The sequence below is a fragment of the Phodopus roborovskii genome, unplaced genomic scaffold (assembly GCF_943737965.1).
Source record: "Phodopus roborovskii unplaced genomic scaffold, PHOROB, whole genome shotgun sequence".
Taxonomy (NCBI): Eukaryota; Metazoa; Chordata; class Mammalia; order Rodentia; family Cricetidae; genus Phodopus; species Phodopus roborovskii.
This window is the reverse complement of record NW_026126459.1, coordinates 22,859,719-22,877,981: the sequence shown is the minus strand read 5'-3', so window position 1 is coordinate 22,877,981 and position 18,263 is coordinate 22,859,719. Positions and strand designations below refer to the sequence as shown.

The following is an 18,263-nucleotide window of genomic DNA, read 5'->3' as shown; positions in this document are numbered from 1 at the left end:
GGTGGGGTGGTGGGAGGGAGGGGCACAGAGCCCGCCCCCATTTGCTTTCATTATTTTTGTAAGCTTTCCTTAGGATGTTGTTTCACCATGGGTGCAATTTTGATGTTGGTGTTAAATTACACATCAATAACTAATCCTGTACATTGTGAAGAAACCAGAGGTGAAAGTAGCAGTTCAGCAGTACTCGCATTATTTATTCTATTCTCCAGAGAGCTCTGCGGCTGCTGGGAGCTAAGACCAGACAATCATTTTGGTCCCATAGTGTTGCTAAAATAGTCACAGCCTGGCTTTGAATGTAATACTCTCAGTTCAATAAATAGGAAAAGACTTATATTTTTAGGGTTATTTGTTTTGTTGGTTGATTGGTCTGTGGGGAATATTGTTTGGTTTGGTGAGATAGGGTCTTAGGGTGTAGCCCTGGGTGGCCTGAATTTATTGTTTATGTCAGGCTGCCCTTGAATTCATAAAGATATATTTTTCTCTTTCTCCTGAATGCTGGGGTCAAAACTGTGATGCCACTATGCCCAGCTCATGTGGGATTTTTATAACCAAGAAGATATATAAACTTGATTTCTTTCTTTCTTTTTCTTTCTTTCTTTCTTTCTTTCTTTCTTTCTTTCTTTCTTTCTCTCTGTCTCTCTCTCTCTCTCTTTCTTTCTTTCTGTGATTAAAAAGGTTATGAGTATGTGTGTGTGAGGGTAAGCAATGTGTGCAGGGGGTGCCCATGAAAACCAGAAGATGATAATGGATTCCCTGGAATGAGAGCTGTAAAAGACTATAAACTGCCTGATGTAGATAGTGTGAGCTCTTAATCACCGAGAAATCTCTCATCCCCCCCCCCAACCCCTCCTGTTTTTTGAGGCAAAGTCTTACATATCCCAGGCTGGCCTTGAACTCTTGCACTTGTGCCTGTCAAGTGCTATGATTATCTGCATGGACCACTATATTCAGCTTAGACTTAATGTCTTAAAAAGTCAATGCTGGGGGCTGGGGATGTAGCTCAGATAGTAGTGTACTTGCCTAGTATGGTTCAGCTCCCAGTGCTTTATAAACTGGTCATGTGGGTACACATCTGTAATCCCATGTTTGGGAAGTAGGGGCAGGAGAGTCAGAAATTGAAGATCATTTCCAGTTACATAGGAAGTTCATGGGCAGCCTGGGCTAGAGGCCTTATCTCACATAAAAAATATCAAACTAAAAGCCCAGTGTTGGGTAAATATGTACTTGTAGGAAGCATCAGAATTGAACTGAATTGAACCTCAATCTGCTTCCTTATAGTACACACTCAGCAAGAAATGCCCACTTAGCTATGGCTGTAATGCTTACTTGCTACTAAAGCCACTGTGCTGTCCTGCACTCAGAGTGCTCCCTGGAAACTGGAGAGCAGCTAGCTCACTGCAGCCAGGGCTTCAGCTCGTGCTTGTATGTGACCAGTGGGACTTTGTGGGGTACCAGTGGCTCTTATGTTTTATGGTGTCCTGTGTCTAACACTGTGTTACTGTTTTTAATCCAGACTGTCAACCATTGATGAATCTGGTTCCATTTTATCAGATATCAGCTTTGACAAGACTGATGAATCACTGGTAATAAACATTTGCTCTCTGGAGTTATCTGCTTTTGTTCACCTGCCCTGTAGGATCATCCCTGCTCCTGTCCTTGGCCATCCTTTATGATACTTTCATTGTTGATTTGTTAACAGGTTCTGAGCTAGCAACTTAAAATGTAAACTCACACGTGTAAGGCACTGACTTAACTATTTATTTTCTGGAAGTCAGAATGTACAACTCAAGAGTTTGCTGTGAAGCTGAGTTTTTTTGAAGGGTCTCTGGGAGGTACCTGTAGTGATTGATTATGTTTAACTTGTTAAAGCCATAGCAAGGGGTGAAAATTAGCAAGATTGATCAGGCAAAGGGTTTTATTTTTAATTTTTGAGATAGGATCTCACTATGTAGTAGACTGGAGCTTGCTATGTAGACCCAGGTAAGGTTTATTGTTGCTGCTGAAGTGAATAGATTTATACTTTATTTCCAAATTAGTTTGGTTCTTGAGGGAAGCTTAGCCATCCTTCCTATCTATTAGAAGGAAACTGAGCCGGAAAGGGAAGTGGTGGCACACACCTTTAATCCCAGCATTCAGGAGGCAGAGGCAGGTGATATCTGTGAGTTTGAAGCTAGCCTGGTATACAAAGCTACACAGAGAAACTCTGCCTCAAAAAATCAAACCAAATCAATAAATAAATGAGTAGGAAACTGAAGTCCTTGAACTTGAGCCAGAGGATGGAATTTAAATTGCTGGGCATCATATTATTCTCTGATTAAGCAATGGTTGCTATGCCTAAACTTGTTCCCTTGCTTTTGTTGATAGCAGAATTGGTGAAATTTCTGTATAATTGTTTCATATTCCTACTGATATTTTAGTCTTTAATGTTCAGGAGACTGGTAGACTACTGGCAGTTTATCATTTTTGTGGGAGGCTGAAACCCAGCAAATAAACCAAAGCACAGGAAGTCGTTAGTGTTTGTTTTTTTTATGGCAAAGCAAGTACTTACTACATTCCTAGTCTGTGCCATTTAAAGGATATAAATATTGGGAAGCCACCTTTTGAAATAAAGAATTATATAGAGTAGGTCTGGGGTATATAATCAAACATATCAGGTGAGTTTTGAGGAAAACCTCAGCTGTTATAACTGGAGCTGATCAACCAGGAGCTAGATTATTTGACTACTGTTTGTTGTATGTGCTGTTTCTTGGTACTGTGTTTTTAGGGGTAACCAGGAGTAAGGGAAGCACAGGTGGATATTAAAATGAATGCCCCGATTACAATAATGGAAGTGAAACTAGTTTGTAGTAAAAAGTATAGAATTCAAAGGTAAACAGCCTTTTAGGATCAAGAGAGATACTTACTTCTTAAATGGGACTGTTGGATGGAATATTTGATTAGACAGTAGCAATCACAGGGCAAAGAGTCACATCTAACGTGGTCAGCACAGTGTCTTATATTCTCTAAGTTCTAAAACTAATTAGAAAAATAATTAGGAATAAAGGACCTGGCCCCTGAAACAATCACGACGGAGGCTGAGTCTCTAACCTTTTCTTGTCTCTGTGGCATTGGTTCCTGATTCTGTTACTGTTGCTTCAATATTTGAAGGGAGCCTGCTAACCGGAGCTTTGGAACAAACTCCAAAGGCCATGTTAATGTCCCTCTCCTGGGATTTTAAGTTAGGTAGTGTGACTTGTTGCTGTAAATTTATTTGCACAGGATTTATGAGTGACCTAAGCAAAGAAAGAGATTAACATGGTCTAATTGCCAACAGGACTGGGATTCTTCCTTGGTGAGGAATTTCAAAATGAAGAAACGAGAAAAGAGGGTATGTATGTGTTCTCTTTGCCCCTCCCTGGGTGGGGCTTGAACCTGAGGTCCCATGCACATTAGTCAGTTGTCACTTGTCACCCTTTTAACACATTCACTGTGTTCCCAAGATGTCCTTAACTTACTGTGTAGGAAAGCTTTAAATTTGTGACCCTTCTGCCTCAGCCTTCTAAGTGGTTGGGATTATAAATTTATGACAGTAGACTCAGATGTTTTACAGTTTATAAAATAAAAGTTTCACCAGACATGGTAGCACATGTCTTTAATTCCTGCACTTGGGAGATAGCAGCAGCTGGATCTCTAAGTTTAAGACCAGTCTGGTCTACAGAGTAAGTTCCAACAGAGCCAGGGGTACACAGAGAAACCTTGTCTTCAAAAACCAATTTTTTTTTTTTTCCTTTTCTGGCATCATGTCCCTCAGTTGTGATCCTAACACTAAGAAGGTTGAGTCAGGAAGATCATGAATTTGAGGCTAGCCTGGGCTACTTAACAAGTTTGAGACCTTGTTGAACTACTTTGTGATATACTATGTAAAACAAACAAAACAAAAGCAGGGCTGAAGAGGTAGCTTGCAGTTAAGAGCACTTGCTGCTTTTGTAGAGGACTTGGATGCTGTTCCCAGATGCTAACTCAAATATAAGTCACTCCAGTTTTAGGAGATCTAATGCCTTCTTATAGCCTCCTTGAGCATCAGACATACACATGTTCACATATATATGCAGGCTACTCATACACATAATATAAAAATAAACATTAAAAAGAAAATTCAAACAAAACAAAAAACCCATTAGTAATATTTTTTCTTTTTGGGAAATTTGGATATAAAACTATATTTCTGACACATCTCTAGACACTGTTAAAAAAACATAAAATGTAGATCAGATCAGCTGTGGTGATACAGGCTTTTAATCCCAGCACTTGGGAGGCAGAAGCATGTGGATTGTTAACAAGCACTTAGCAGTGGATCTCTGAATTGGAGCCCAGCCTGGTCTACAGAGAGGGTTTCAAACAACCAGGGCTACATAGAGAAACCCTGTTTCAAAACAAACAAGCACAAAACACAAATGGATTAGTACTACTTGGACAATAATTTTTTAATTTAAAAATACTATCATGTTGTTTGTGTGAGAGTGAGTACAGGTACATGCGTACCTCATTGCATAAGAATTGGTTCTTTCCCAGACACTGTAGGTTCTACGAATTGAATTTAGATCATCAGGCTTGCATAGTAGGCATCTTTACCCACTATGCTATCTTACCACTATGCTATCTTACCAGTCCTGGAGGTGCCATGGTGAGATTGCTCAAAGTAGTGATTCAGAGCAAGAGTCTACTTTATTTCATGGGTCTGGGCTATATCTCCATATAGTAAGAAAGAATATATTTGAGTATGTTTTCAGTTGTCATGTGAATTTTTATGCAGGACTTTTGTGCTCTAATATAAGCTTCAGATGCAGTGTGAATATAATGGGATACTGAGATCTATCTGGGCTGATGTGCTTAGGGTATTTGATGTGTTTCCAAAGACTTCATGTCCTTAGATAGGATTATAGTTCTTTCTGATGCTGTCTCCAAAGCTTGTCTTTTTTCTATAGCACTGAAAGCATTTCTGTGTTTGTTTAACAAATGGGCCATGAGAAAGAACAGATTGTTACTTATTGTAGCCCTGGTTCTTAGGACTTGCATGTATTTGTTGATAGGATTATTGTGTTTTCTGGGCTTCAGTTCTACTTGACAGTACAAAGTTTTGTTCTTTACTCCCTCTCTAGCGCTCCAACAGCCGACAGTTCATCGATGGCCCTCCTGGTCCTGTAAAGAAAACCTGCTCCATTGGCTCTACAGTAGACCAGGTGAGAGGAGTCAAAGCCAGAGAACTGGGGTCCTAAACACCCTAGGAGTTAGTGGCTTTGCACAGTAAAATGACAGTATTACTACAGTATTATTTTGAGAGACATTTGAGTGTTTTCCTATATATTAAGATCCTCTATTGTCCATGCAAGTGGAGTTTGATTAAGAACTATCAGTGGTGCACATCTTTAATCTTAGCACTCTGGAGGCAGAGACAGGTGAATATCTGTGAATCTGGGGCCAGCCTGGCCTAACATAGTTCCAGGACAGCCAGGGCTATATAGAGACATCATGTCCCAAAACAAACAGACAAAAGTCAGAACTTTCAGCTATAGATTTGATTGTATTTTGCTGTATATATCCCCCTGCAGTGTATGAGATTTTGACTTGAGTGCTTAGGATCGGAATGTAAGTCTGAACACAGAATTTGGAGGATTTTTAGGTACTAGAAAGTACCTGTAGAGAAACATAGTTTGTCTATTTATATTTCATTATGGCTTCTGTTTCAGGCAAATGAATCAATAGTTGCAAAAACTACAGTTACTGTTCCGAGTGATGGTGGACCCATTGAAGCTGTATCTACTATTGAGACATTGCCATCTTGGACCAGGAGTCGGGGGAAATCAGGTCTGGTGGATTTATGGCTAAATATCATCATTGTCTCTAGGAAGCTGGCTGTGGAGGCACGCACTATAATTTGATCTCTTGGAAGCAGGGACAGAGAAGTCTAGGGCAGCCTAGACTTCATAGTCAACCAGTAGATCCATGGTGAGATCAAAAAACAGAAAGAGGGGCTGGTTAGATGGCTTAGCACTAGCTGCTTTTGGAGAGGATGTGGGCTTAGCTCACAACCATCTGTAACTCTAGACAGAGAAGCTAACATCCCTTTCTGGCCTCCTTGGGTACTACATGCATGTGGTTCACAGGTCCATTCAGGTCCATTCATACACATAATTAATAAAATCTCAAAAAAATTAAAAAGAAGGAAAGAAAGGAAGAAAGGAAAGCCAGATGTGATGTCTCATGTCTGAAAGGATGCACTCAAGTTCTGAGACAGGAAGATCAAATATGTACCAAAAGCAAATATGAATAAATAAAAATACTGGTTGAAATTGAGAATGGTTTCTTAGAAGCCTCTTGAGACAGATGAACCATAGTGGGGAAGTTCTTATTACCTGCTTACTGCTAAACTGGTGTGTTTGTGCTTTACTTCTGGGTGACTAGTCAGTCTGGGTGTACCACTAGTAGAGAATTGGAGCTTTTCCTGGGAACTGTGTATGTGTGTTCACTACTACTAATTAAAAGTGGAGCTAAAGGGGGAAAGTAAGAAAATTAAAATTCAGAAGGATGAAGATTTTTAGGACAAAAGTTTAAATTTGATTGTTTTTTAGGTCCCTTACAACCTGTGAACAGTGACTCGGCGCTGAACAGCAGGCCACTGGAGCCAAGAACTGAGACAGACAGTTCGGGCACACCTAACAATAACGGAGGCATGCGCCTACACGACTTTGTCTCAAAGACGGTAAATCTGGGATGGCTGCATTTCCTTTGAGCCAATTAATTTGTTTTTGTTTTGTTTTGTTTTGTTTTTGAAACAGGCTCATCATTCTTTGTAGCCCAGGTTGGCCTCTAGATCTGTTGAGCCTCCTGCCTTAACCTCCCAAGTGCTGGGCGTACCACTCCTATTTATTTATCTTTGTATTTGGAGAGTGCAGAGGGAATTGCTTCTTTTTATTGAACTTGTTTGTTTATAAGACAGGGTTTCTCTGTGTAGCCCTGGCTGTCTTGGAACTAGCTCTGTAGACCTTTAACTCACAGAGATCCACCTGCCTTTGTCTCCTAGGTACTGGAATTAAAGGCATGTGCCACTATGTCCAGTAGACTACTGCTGTTCTTAAAATGAAACAAACAAGACCTGTTTTCAGAGTTTTTGTGGGAATTTCATTAAAATGTGTAATGTCTTTTAAAGTTGTTATGTACATACTGTGTGCTTAATGCTTGTGGCTGACAATAACTTTGTTAATTCATATCATTCTATTGCTTCTGCCCTGTTTTATCTTTAGGTTATTAAGCCTGAATCTTGTGTTCCCTGTGGAAAGCGGATCAAATTTGGCAAGCTGTCTTTGAAGTGTCGAGACTGCCGTTTGGTCTCTCACCCAGAATGTCGGGATCGATGTCCCCTTCCTTGCATTTCTCCCCTGGTGGGAACTCCAGTTAAGATTGGAGAGGTAAGACTCATGGGAGCCAGCCGTCACTTGTTTCTTCTTTGTCTTTCAAAGGCATAGTCAGTTTTTTATTTTAAAATTATGCTATTAGGTAAAATTTCCCGTCATGAAAAATGAATAGAAATGGTAAAATGTTGACCTGTGGTGGAACCTTGTTTGGATTTCTCTGTCGAATAACCTTTCTACATAAAGTCCATCTTCTTTCCTCCCTCCTCTTCCTCCTTCCTTTTTCCCCCTCCTCCCTTCCCCTTCCCTCTTCCCTCCTGCACCCTTCCCCCCTCCTCCTTCCTTGTCCCTCTTCCTCCTGTCCTTCCTCCTATTTTCTCCCTCCTCCTTCCCTCTCTCTTTCCCCTCTACTTTTCTCTTCTTCCTCTCCCTCCTTCCTCCTTCCCTCCTCCCTTCTCTACCCCCTCAACCCCTTCTTCCTCCTCCCTCTTTCCTTCTCCCCTTCCTCCCCTAGGAAGATTTCACACATGCACAAATAGACATTATTAGCGCTAACCCTGGTTCTTACCTCTTAACTCTACAGTTGTGAACTCACAGCCATTCTTGTTTTGTCATTTCTCCAACCTCACCCTCAGTACTTACCAATTGCTTTTTTATTTTCTTTGTTTATCTCTTGGGTTTTTGAGACATGGTTTCTCTGTATAGCCGTGGCTGACCTGGAACTATTCTGTAGACCAGACTAGTCTTGAACTCAGGGATCTGTCTGTCTATCCCTCCAGAGTGCTGGAATCAAAGGCATGCGCCACCATGTCCTGCTTGTTTTATTTATTTATTTTTAATTATTAGGTTATTGAGGTCCAGTCCACCAACTGAAAGATCTTTGTTTTGTGTCAATTGACCGACAGTGACAAACTGTTTTTGTTTAAATTTATTTTTTATTTTATATGCATTGTGTGAGGATGTCAGAGTCCCTAGGACTGGAGTTACTGACAGTTGTGAACTGCTATGTGGGTGCTGAGAATTGAACTTGGGTCCTCTGGAAGGACAGCCAGTGCCCTTAACCGCTGAGCCATCTCTCCAGCCCCCAGATCACAGTTTTGGTGAAAGTGTCTGTGCAGAGTTTTATCATTAGGGCACCTATTATTAGCATAGGTGATAAGCAACACATGTGTGGCTTATATGATTTAAACTATTAACATGTTATAGTATGTAAGATCATATGTACCGTAAAATTACTTTTAAAGATCTATTTCATTATTATACATGTGTATGTGTCCTCAAGTACTGGAGACTCTCCAGCTGGAGTTACAGGCAGTTGTGAGCCATGTGATATGGATGCTGGGAATTGAACTTGGGTCCTCTGCAAGAGGACTATTAACTTCAGCCATCTCCAGGCCCACTATGAAATTCCTTAGCACTAGAAAGAATATTTGAGACTGGCCTGGTGTGGAACCTGTTCCCTGCCAAGGTACAGTTTGAGTGTTGTCTGTGTTAACTCTGGAAGTCTTGTCTGAACTCACTCCAAATGTAAGCCCATCCATCATCTTCTTATCTTTAGAAGTTTCCCAGACTGTTTTTTTCCATGCATGTAATTCTCATACAATAGTTTTTGAGACTATAGTCAAATTCCATCATCACAAAATAACCACTGATCCTTCTATATCTGGCTTTAGATGTTGACATGTAACGGATGCAATGGGTTTGCATTTTGTTGAGTGCGAAACTACAATAGGCCCAGCCAAGATATGGGTGGGAAAAAATTAGTTACCTATAGTAGACAGGGTGAATACTGGCATCAAGTTTTCCCTGAATAAAGGAAGATGGAGATTTTATATATTTACCTTGGGGTCAGCTTATTCCAAAAGAACCCTGAGTTAGGGCTACATTCCTGACCATGCTCTGTTTAAGGAGAATAAGATAGAAGATACATTTTTGGGGTGTGCTTCATTCAAAGTCACGATGCACTTATTGGAAAGATTTAAGTATGGATAAGAGCATTTGCTGCTGGTGAGGTGGTGATTAATCTTTAATCCCAGTGCTCTGGAGGCAGAGGCAGGTGGATCTCTGGTCTACAGAGTGAGCTCCAAAGCTACATAGAAAAAACTCTGTCTCAAAAAACCAAAACAACAATGAAAAAGAACATTTGCTGCTCTTGCAAAGGACCCATGTTTGATGGTTCACAACTGCCTGTACCCCAGTTTCAGAGGCTCTGATACCTCTGGCTTTTGTGTGTGTACATACACACATACACAGAATTAAAAACAATAAAGTGATTTTCTTTTTTGGCATTAAAATGATGAAAATGCCTCTGGACATGTTCAGTTTGCACTGTAAAGTTTTAGCTGAAAATAAAAGAAAGGGATACTTTAATGGTTCATCTAACTAATACAAGTTTGCCTCCCTTACTCAGTTGCTAAAGATGCACATTTCTGTGACTAAACATGGTTCTATCACTTTGTTATGAGTGCATGAGGCCTAAACCCAAGTTTTTCTTCGTTTTTATTTAATGAGTAAATTTTGTTCTTAATCAGGAGACTAGAGAGGTGACTCGGCAGTTAGGAGCACCGGCTGCTCTTCCTGAGGACTCAGGTTGGATTCATGGCACCCACATGGCAGCTCAGAATTGTCTGTAATTCTAGTTTCAGGGGAATCTCATGTCCTCTTCTGGCATCTGAGGGCACTGCATACACATGGTGCACATACATGTATCCAGGCAAAATATTCATACACTTAGCATAAATCTAAAAAGTATTGGAAGAATTTACATCAGTGCATTTTTGGTTTTTCTAGACAGGGTTTCTCTGTGTAAACCTGGCTGTCCTGAAACTCTGTAGACCAGACTGTCCTCAAACTCAGAGATCCACCTGCCTCTGCTGGATTACAGTCTGTGCCATCACACCTAGCCCATAGCTGTAACCTCTTCATTGCTTGTTTTCTCTTGTCTTCGAGTAAAAGAAAAGGAAGTACTTAACAGTTGCTGGCATCATTTCTTGCTCATGAAAAGATATGGTTTGTATAAATCAATAGTAGCATGAAGGTAGGAAAAGTGACCCAAGACTCTGTTTTTGTTTGTTTTGAGACTGGATAAGATCTCTCTCTCTTTTTTTTTTTTTTTTTTGAGACTGTGGTTTTGGAGGCTGTCCTGGAACTAGCTTTTGTAGATCAGGCTAGTCTTGAATTCACAGAGATACGCCTGCCTCTGCCCCCCTAGTGCTGGAACTAAAGGCATGCGCCACCACCACCTGGCTGGATAAAATTTCTTGCAGTCAAGGATGGACTCAGACTTACTCTGTAGTTTAGGATAACCTTGAAACTCTAGTCCTCCTGCTTCTATCTCCAGAGTGCTGGGATAATAGGCATGAACCACCGTGTCCAGTGTATTAATTAGTAGAGACCAAAACTAAGGCCTCATGTGTGCTAGGCATGCATTCTATTAACCAGGCCATATTCCATCCCTGCAAGGCTTTTTAAAATTATTATTATTATGTATGGGCTAGGGTATGTGTACATGAGTTCAGGTATTTCTGGAGGCCAGAGATGTCAGATTCCCCTGGAGCTGAAGTTATAGGTGGTTGTGTGCCACTTGGTGTAGGGGTACTGGGAAGTGAACTCAGGTCCTCTGGTAGATGTTTCATGTTCTCTCAACCCCTGTGGTGATTTGAAAGAAAATGACCCCTAAAGTGAGTGGCACTATTAGGAGGTGTGACCTTATTGGAGGAAGTATGTTACAGTGTGGAGGCAGGCTTTCAGGTCTCATGTATGCTCAGGCCACACCCAGTGAGACAGACCATCTCCTGCTACCGACATATCAAGATGTAGACAGCACCATGTCTGCCTGCATGCCACCATGATCCCTGCCATGATAATAATGGACTGAACCTCTGAAACTGTAAGCTACCACATCAGTTAAATGTTTTCCTTTATAAGAGTTGCTGTGGTCATGGTGTCTCTTTACAGCAATAGCAACCCTCACTAAGACAGCTCCCAAGACTATTTTAACGTGTACTTTGTACTTTGATATAATGTCTTTGTGTTTAATGGCAGCTCTCTGTCCTTAGTCTCGGTGATGTAAGAAATAAAGACCCTCTTTTTCCAGGGAATGTTGGCAGATTTTGTGTCCCAGACTTCTCCCATGATTCCTGCTATTGTTGTCAGCTGTGTGAATGAGATAGAGCAGCGAGGCCTGACTGAGGTGAGAGTGAACTCCAGACCGGTAAGCTTGTTGCTTGTGTTAGTAGTTTGGGAGTTCCTGACTAAGTGTTGTCTTTATAATAGGCAGGCTTATACAGGATCTCAGGCTGTGATCGGACAGTAAAAGAGCTGAAAGAGAGATTCCTCAAAGTGAAAACTGTCCCCCTCCTCAGCAGAGTGGATGACATCCATGCCATCTGTAGCCTCCTGAAAGACTTTCTTCGAAACCTCAAAGAACCCCTTCTGACCTTTTGGCTAAGCAAAGCCTTTATGGAGGCCGCAGGTAAGTGCAGAGCTTGGTACTTAACTGTGATTCCAGGACTGAATTTTGCTCATACATTTTACTACTTTCTCTGCTGCCCAGTATAGTGCCTGAAATGTAGTAGGTACTCATAGTTGGTGGGTGAATAACTATATCCCTCACCATGCCTTTTCTTCCTTTAGCTTTATAGAGGGTCTAAGAAATTGCTGAGTGTCTGAGCACTGGCTGCTCTTCTAGAGAACCTGTGTTTGATTCCCAGCATCCAGGTCATGCTACTTGAAACTCCAGTCCAGGGGATCTGATGGCCTCTTCTGGCTTCTTTGGGTACTGCATGCAATATAGCTTAGATTTACATGTAGGCAAAGCACCCATGCACATAAAATGAATAGGATTTAATAGGGTTTGTGGTTGTTCTTTGGTTTTTGTTTAAGTTTTAGGTTGTCTGAGATCAGAACCATCTTTGATTCCTTTCTTTTCCACCACAAATCGTGTCAGTAAACTTGTAAATACACCTTAAATTTGACATCACAAGTCATGGTATTAACTGTCCCTGAAATATGCTAAGAACTGGCTGACAGATTGTCCTGTGTCTGCTTGTGCCCTCTATAAGATAATCTTTATAAGGAGCTGGCATGGCCCTTTCACATGATAATCTCTATGCAGGGGTTGGAGTGGTCCTTTTACACTTTAAATTTGTAAATGTCCCTTTTGTTATCTGTCTATCATTTTTATTTTATCTTAGCTTAGTTTTTTTTTTTTTTTTTTTTTTTTTTGGTTTGGTTTTTGAGACAGGGTTTCTCTGTGTAGCCCTGTCTGTCCTGGAACTCACCCTGTAGACCAGGCTGGCCTTGAACTCAGATATCCACCTGCCTCCCCAGTGCTAGGATTAAAGGCATGTACCACCAATGCCCAGCTTTCCCATCAGTTTTAGACTGAATTCATCTTAACATGGTTGAAGAGACCTTCTGACTTGGCTCTTGGTCATGCCTCCAGTGCCATTTTGCTTTATACCTTCCTTCCTCTTTTTGAACCCTAAAAGAGTCTTGAGTTTCTTTTTATTTTATCTCTGTGGGTGTGTGTGTATGTTTTGCCTGCATGTGTGTCTGTACCACATGCACACATAGGCCTGAAAAGGGTGTCAGAAACTCTGGAACTGGAGTGACAAACAGTTGTGAGCCATATCATATGGGAGCTGGGAATTAAACCCAGGTCCTCTGCAAGAACAGCCAGTGCTCAGCCACTGATCCATCTCTCCAGCCCTAAGTTGTGGATTTCTTAGCATACACCCACCTCAAGTCCTTCCTACTTGTTATAGTCTTAGCTCCAAGTTTTTCTCCCTAGATCTCCTTGTAGTTTGCTCCTTTACTCTAACGTGTCCCCCCCCCCCAGTTTCTCTCATATATTTTGTCTGAAGAAACACTTTTCCTAAGCCAGCTTTCATGACACAGTAATCCCAACATGTGGGAGGTGAAGCAGTATTGAGACCAGCTTTGGCTGCATGTTGAGTTTGAGATTAGACTAGGCTACCTGAGACCCAGTTTCAAAAACTAAACAAAAGCGGCCTTTCTGATCACCTCAAGTGAGGTAGAAGCTTCCATTGCTTTCTGCCTCGTTTGTTTTCTTTATCTCGTGTATCACTTCCTGGCACATGGCTTGTTGTTTGCTTGTTTTTTGACTAGCTCTTCCAATAATGTTTATTCCATGAGACAATGCCCTTTTTTTTTTGGCTTGCATTAGCCTCACATTTGAAATAGCACAAGGTATATAGTAGGCCCTTAAATGTTGGGTGAATGAGTTCCTTCTTGTTGACAGTTAGCCCTGCGGTTCTATGTCTTCCCAGCACAAGGGTTGCCAGCTGCTTTCTCTAACAGCCGCAGTGATTTTTAGGAAGTTCTGACTTCTCATATTGAACTGTTGGCCAGTGTCCTGCTTGTTAATGAGACTCGAGTCTGAGGCTGTCATGAACTCATCACAAGTTTCAGAAGCTCCTTCCATGTACAGATGAGCCTTTGTGGTCGATAACTTGGAAGCATCTGTCAAGAGGGAGAGTCTGGGTTTCTTAGTGCTTTCTTCTCATTACAGAGATATCAGATGAAGACAACAGCATAGCTGCCATGTACCAGGCTGTCAGTGAGCTACCCCAGGCCAACAGGGACACATTAGCCTTCCTCATGATCCACTTGCAAAGGTCAGCACAGCAGGACTTGTCTTGGGAGTTAGGGGATTCCCAAGGAGAAGATAATGTGGGCACTGGGCAGTGTGGACTGTGAATGTTCTCATACCGATTTATATTTTGGTTTATATTTAAGGGAGTAATGTTTTTTAACTTAATATACTCTTTTGTTTAGAGTGGCTCAGAGTCCAGACACTAAGATGGATATTGCCAATCTAGCTAAAATCTTTGGCCCTACAATAGTTGCCCATACTGTGCCTAATCCAGACCCAGTGACAATGTTCCAGGACATCAAGCGCCAACTGAAGGTAGGGGTGCAAGTGATCTAGCATGAGTGCTCATGCACGCACACGCACATATACAGACATACATAAAATACAAGGTTTTCAATGTGCTATTGTGGCATAATAACAAAAAATAAACTTTGCATGCTGAGTGCATGCATGGGCAGGTTGTGCCAGGAGGATTGACACAAGTTTGAGGCCAGCCTGGTCTACATTTCAAGTTGTAGGCTAGTCTGGTCTGCGGAGTGAGACTGTGTCAGGGGCATGACTAGAAGGGTCACATGAAGTAAGCCTTGACTTTGATGCCCATTAGGTGGTGGAGCGCCTGCTTTCTCTGCCCCTGGAGTACTGGAATCAGTTCATGATGGTGGACCAAGAAAACATTGACATCCAGCGTGGCCATGGGAATTCAACACCACGGACACCAGACATTAAAGGTCAGTTCTACATTGTGCTTGCCTTTCTAGGGGCTTGGCCATCTGCCTATTTACCTGAGTTTGCTCCAGCTGTTTGGAATATACTAGACAAAGTGGGGTAATGAACACCTGCAATCCTAGCAGGAGGGGAGTGAAGGCAAGAAGATACAGAGTTCAAGGCCATCCTCAACTATATACTGAGTTCAGGGCCATTCTGGGTTATACGAGACCCCTTTCTCAACTCCCTTACCAGCTTCCACCAATACTTTGTTCATCTTGAAGATTCTAGCAGTTTTTTTTTTTTTAATAGTTAAAAATGTTAATTCCCATTTTAGGTTTTGTTAGCATGTTTTACTGATAAGTTTTGTTTTTTGAAAAAATGTTAATTTTATGTTTGTGGGTTCATATGCCATGGTACATTTGTGGAGGTCAGAAGACAGTTTGAGGGAATTGATTCTCTCCTGCCACCATTAGAGTCCCAGGGATCAAACCCAGTGCCTTTGTCATGAGCCATCTCACTGGCTTCCCATAGATTCCTATATGATGTTTGCCATTTATGCTGCCACTAGCAATTTTACATGAGTAGAAATGTATGAAAAGTTTCTTTTTAAGAAAAGTGTCTTGTTTGTTCTAGTATATATGAAAGTCAAATATTCAGGTATAGACTGATGTGAAGTTTGGTGCTTAAGAATGTTCTGAAACCAGGGAGTGAATGTTAGCCATTCATTGAGTAGTTGCCTGGTAGTTCAGAAGATTCAGGAGTGAGTTACAGAACAAGATCTACAATGGTTTGTGAACCTTCAGAAGGTAGTCAGCATAAACATCCATCTTGACACTTAAAATGTCATTTGCGTAAAAAAAAAAAAAAAACAAAAAAACAAAAATTGTCTTAATTTTATTTGAAGTGAGCCTGCTGGGGCCTGCGACCACTCCTGAATTCCAACTTGTCAAGACTCCTTTATCAAGTTCCCTGTCACAGAGATTGTACAACCTCTCCAAGAGCACTCCCAGGTACACAGAAGTGTGTGTGTGTGTGTGTGTGTGTGTGTGTGTGTGTGTGTGTGTGTGTGTGAGAGAGAGAGAGAGAGAGAGGGAGAGAGAGAGCTCACTTGTGTGTTCATAGTAGCATACTGAGGTCAGAACATACCCTGTAGGAGTCACTTCTCCTACTGTGTGGTTCCTGGAAATTGAACTCAGGCCTTCAGGTTTTGGAACAATAGTTTATTGAAGCTAGACATGGTGATGTATATGCCTGCAGTCTCAAAAATCTTAGCATTTAGGAGGCTGACACAGGATATTTCCATGAGTCCAAGGCCAGCCAGAGCTATATAGTAAGGCCTCATCTAAAAAATAAACCGAAAAGGATCATTGAACTAGAAGTAACTAGATGTTAAAGGAAACTTCCTGTAGAGGCTGAATGAAGCTCTCCACTGTGATCTATCGTATTAGGTGATAAATACCATCTTTAAATAGCTCTCTAGAAGTTTATTATATTTAGTTCTTTATCTCAAGTAACATTGTTCAGTATTTGTATAGAATACTATTTTTAAAAGTGTGTATTTGTGTGCATGATATGTGTGTGGGTGTGTGTCTCATGGCACCCATGTGGAGGGCAGCTCTGTGGAGGTGGTTCTTCCCTCTGACCCTTATGTGGGCTACAGGGATGGAAGTCACGTCACCATGTTTAAACAGATCATGCTTCCTCACTGCATCATCTCACCTGCTCTGTAGAATACTTCGGATTCATTCTCTCTAATTTGTTTTTCAGATTTGGGAACAAAAGCAAGTCTGCCACCAACTTAGGTCAACAAGGCAAATTTTTCCCTGCTCCGTACCTCAAGTAAAGCCATTTCTGCCCAGTGTTCCAACATTTACTATCCACAGGACATAGCTGTTCTGCAGCCTCCTGTGTAATTAGTACTTTAGCCTTTTCCAGGCTTTAAATAAAGTTTAATGTGCATGGGTTCGTTATTATGTAGCCCCTTTTGCCTCTGTTGACTTAGCAGCACCTGTCTTAGTTGTTGGCATCTTTACTAGGGTGGAAGGGTAGTAGGCATTGGTTATGACTCTTGGGGGGATCCCTTTGGCTTAAAGCCAGATACTGCTCATAAGATGCCTTTCCTTTGGTGTCACTTAGACAGCGACGGAAATGCTACCTCTTGGGGAAAAACTGAGTTGTCTCAGAACAAGAAGTTGCAGGACAGGACAAATGGACAGAGGCTGCAGGAAGGCCCCTTCTCAGAACCTAGCCAGTCCCCATGCTCCTTTAGGAATCGAGTTGTGGCATGGAGCCCTCAGTGGGGTAGACTGAGTTTGCTTTCATGTACATTCACAGGTCTTCGTTGTAAAAAGTGGGATTTGTGATGCTACACCTCATAGTCTCTAGTCAGCTTCTGGCCAGGCTTTTGGAGTTGATTGGGGTCAAAGCCAGATTGATCTAAAGCTAAATTCATTCTGGTGAGCAACCCTCTTGTTCTGTTTTAAAGTCAGTGCACAAGTCAGCTAACAATTCAGAGACAGTCACTATTCTCATGTGGCAGAAAAGCTAGTTGCTTCTGTCTTTGCACTTTGGGTGGTGAGCTTTTCCTGTGATGCAGACACATGCAGGTGAATATTGACTTTTTTGATTAGCATTTTCCCAGGATCTAAATGGCTTCCTTCTCTAGGATGTTTCCTGACTCATACTAACTCTTATTTGTAAGGCACATAATTGGAATATGATATGGAAAAAATAAATGATTTTTTCAAATGAATGTGACTCTTTTTCTTCTTTTTTGGTTTTTTGAGACAGGGTTTCTCTGTATTGCTTTGGAGCCTGTCCTGGATCTGTAGACCAGGCTGGCCTCAAACTCACAGAGATCCACCTGCTTCTGCCTCCCAAGTGCTGGGACTAAAGGCGTGTGCCACCACCGACCAACTGTGATGTTGGTTTTCTTATCTAGGATGGTAATGTAGCCTTCAGTGCCTTCTAGAAATGCCTTCCCTTCAAGTGTTTTGAGTTTGCTGACATCTCTACTTCCACCTGAACCTGATGTCTACCTGGAGGACATTATTTCTCCTTTTTTTATTAAGTCTGTTTTTCTAAACTGAAGTCCTAGATTTGTTACCTTCTTGTTTGAAGAAAGAGTTTTAGACAAAAAAAAAAAAAATTTTTTTAAAGTAGTCTTTAGAGATCAGAATGGTGCAGAGTTAAAGAAAAAATTGCTGCTGGCTGGCTGCCTGGAACATCCTTCACTGCTGGAAGTGACTCTGGAGTGAGCTGGGATGATTAACGGAGGGCACCTGCACTTAGAACTCTGAAGCTGGTGAACAGAATGTATCTAAGATTGAACGCAAACAGTTGCAGGCTTAATATGTAACAGTGGAGAGAGGAGGCAACCTACTGGCTTTTTTCCCAGGAGGGGGCAGCTCTCACAGCAGGGCCCATCTGCCTCAGCAAATTGACAGAAGATGGGTCCCATCTCCCAGACTCTTCCTCACACATGGCTGCTAGGCCTTTTTTTTTTTTTTTTTTTTTTTTTTTTAAACTTTGTCTTAGATGGTACCTCT

At 41.5% G+C, this 18,263-nt stretch overlaps 1 protein-coding gene across 1 annotated transcript in view; it reads left to right on the top strand.

Moving 5' to 3' along the window:
* Positions 1–17,463, top strand: part of Racgap1 (Rac GTPase activating protein 1) — a 29,159-nt gene extending 11,696 nt beyond the window's left edge. The window contains exons 5-17 of the mRNA XM_051189883.1: positions 1,514–1,583; positions 3,314–3,367; positions 5,139–5,219; positions 5,727–5,844; positions 6,609–6,739; positions 7,281–7,445; positions 11,485–11,580; positions 11,664–11,862; positions 13,924–14,029; positions 14,190–14,322; positions 14,612–14,735; positions 15,620–15,725; positions 16,483–17,463. Coding sequence (XP_051045840.1) covers positions 1,514–1,583; positions 3,314–3,367; positions 5,139–5,219; positions 5,727–5,844; positions 6,609–6,739; positions 7,281–7,445; positions 11,485–11,580; positions 11,664–11,862; positions 13,924–14,029; positions 14,190–14,322; positions 14,612–14,735; positions 15,620–15,725; positions 16,483–16,558 — 1,459 coding nt within the window. The 3' untranslated portion in view covers positions 16,559–17,463. The remainder of the gene's footprint in view (positions 1–1,513; positions 1,584–3,313; positions 3,368–5,138; positions 5,220–5,726; positions 5,845–6,608; positions 6,740–7,280; positions 7,446–11,484; positions 11,581–11,663; positions 11,863–13,923; positions 14,030–14,189; positions 14,323–14,611; positions 14,736–15,619; positions 15,726–16,482) is intronic.
* The last annotated feature ends 800 nt before the right edge of the window (positions 17,464–18,263 follow it).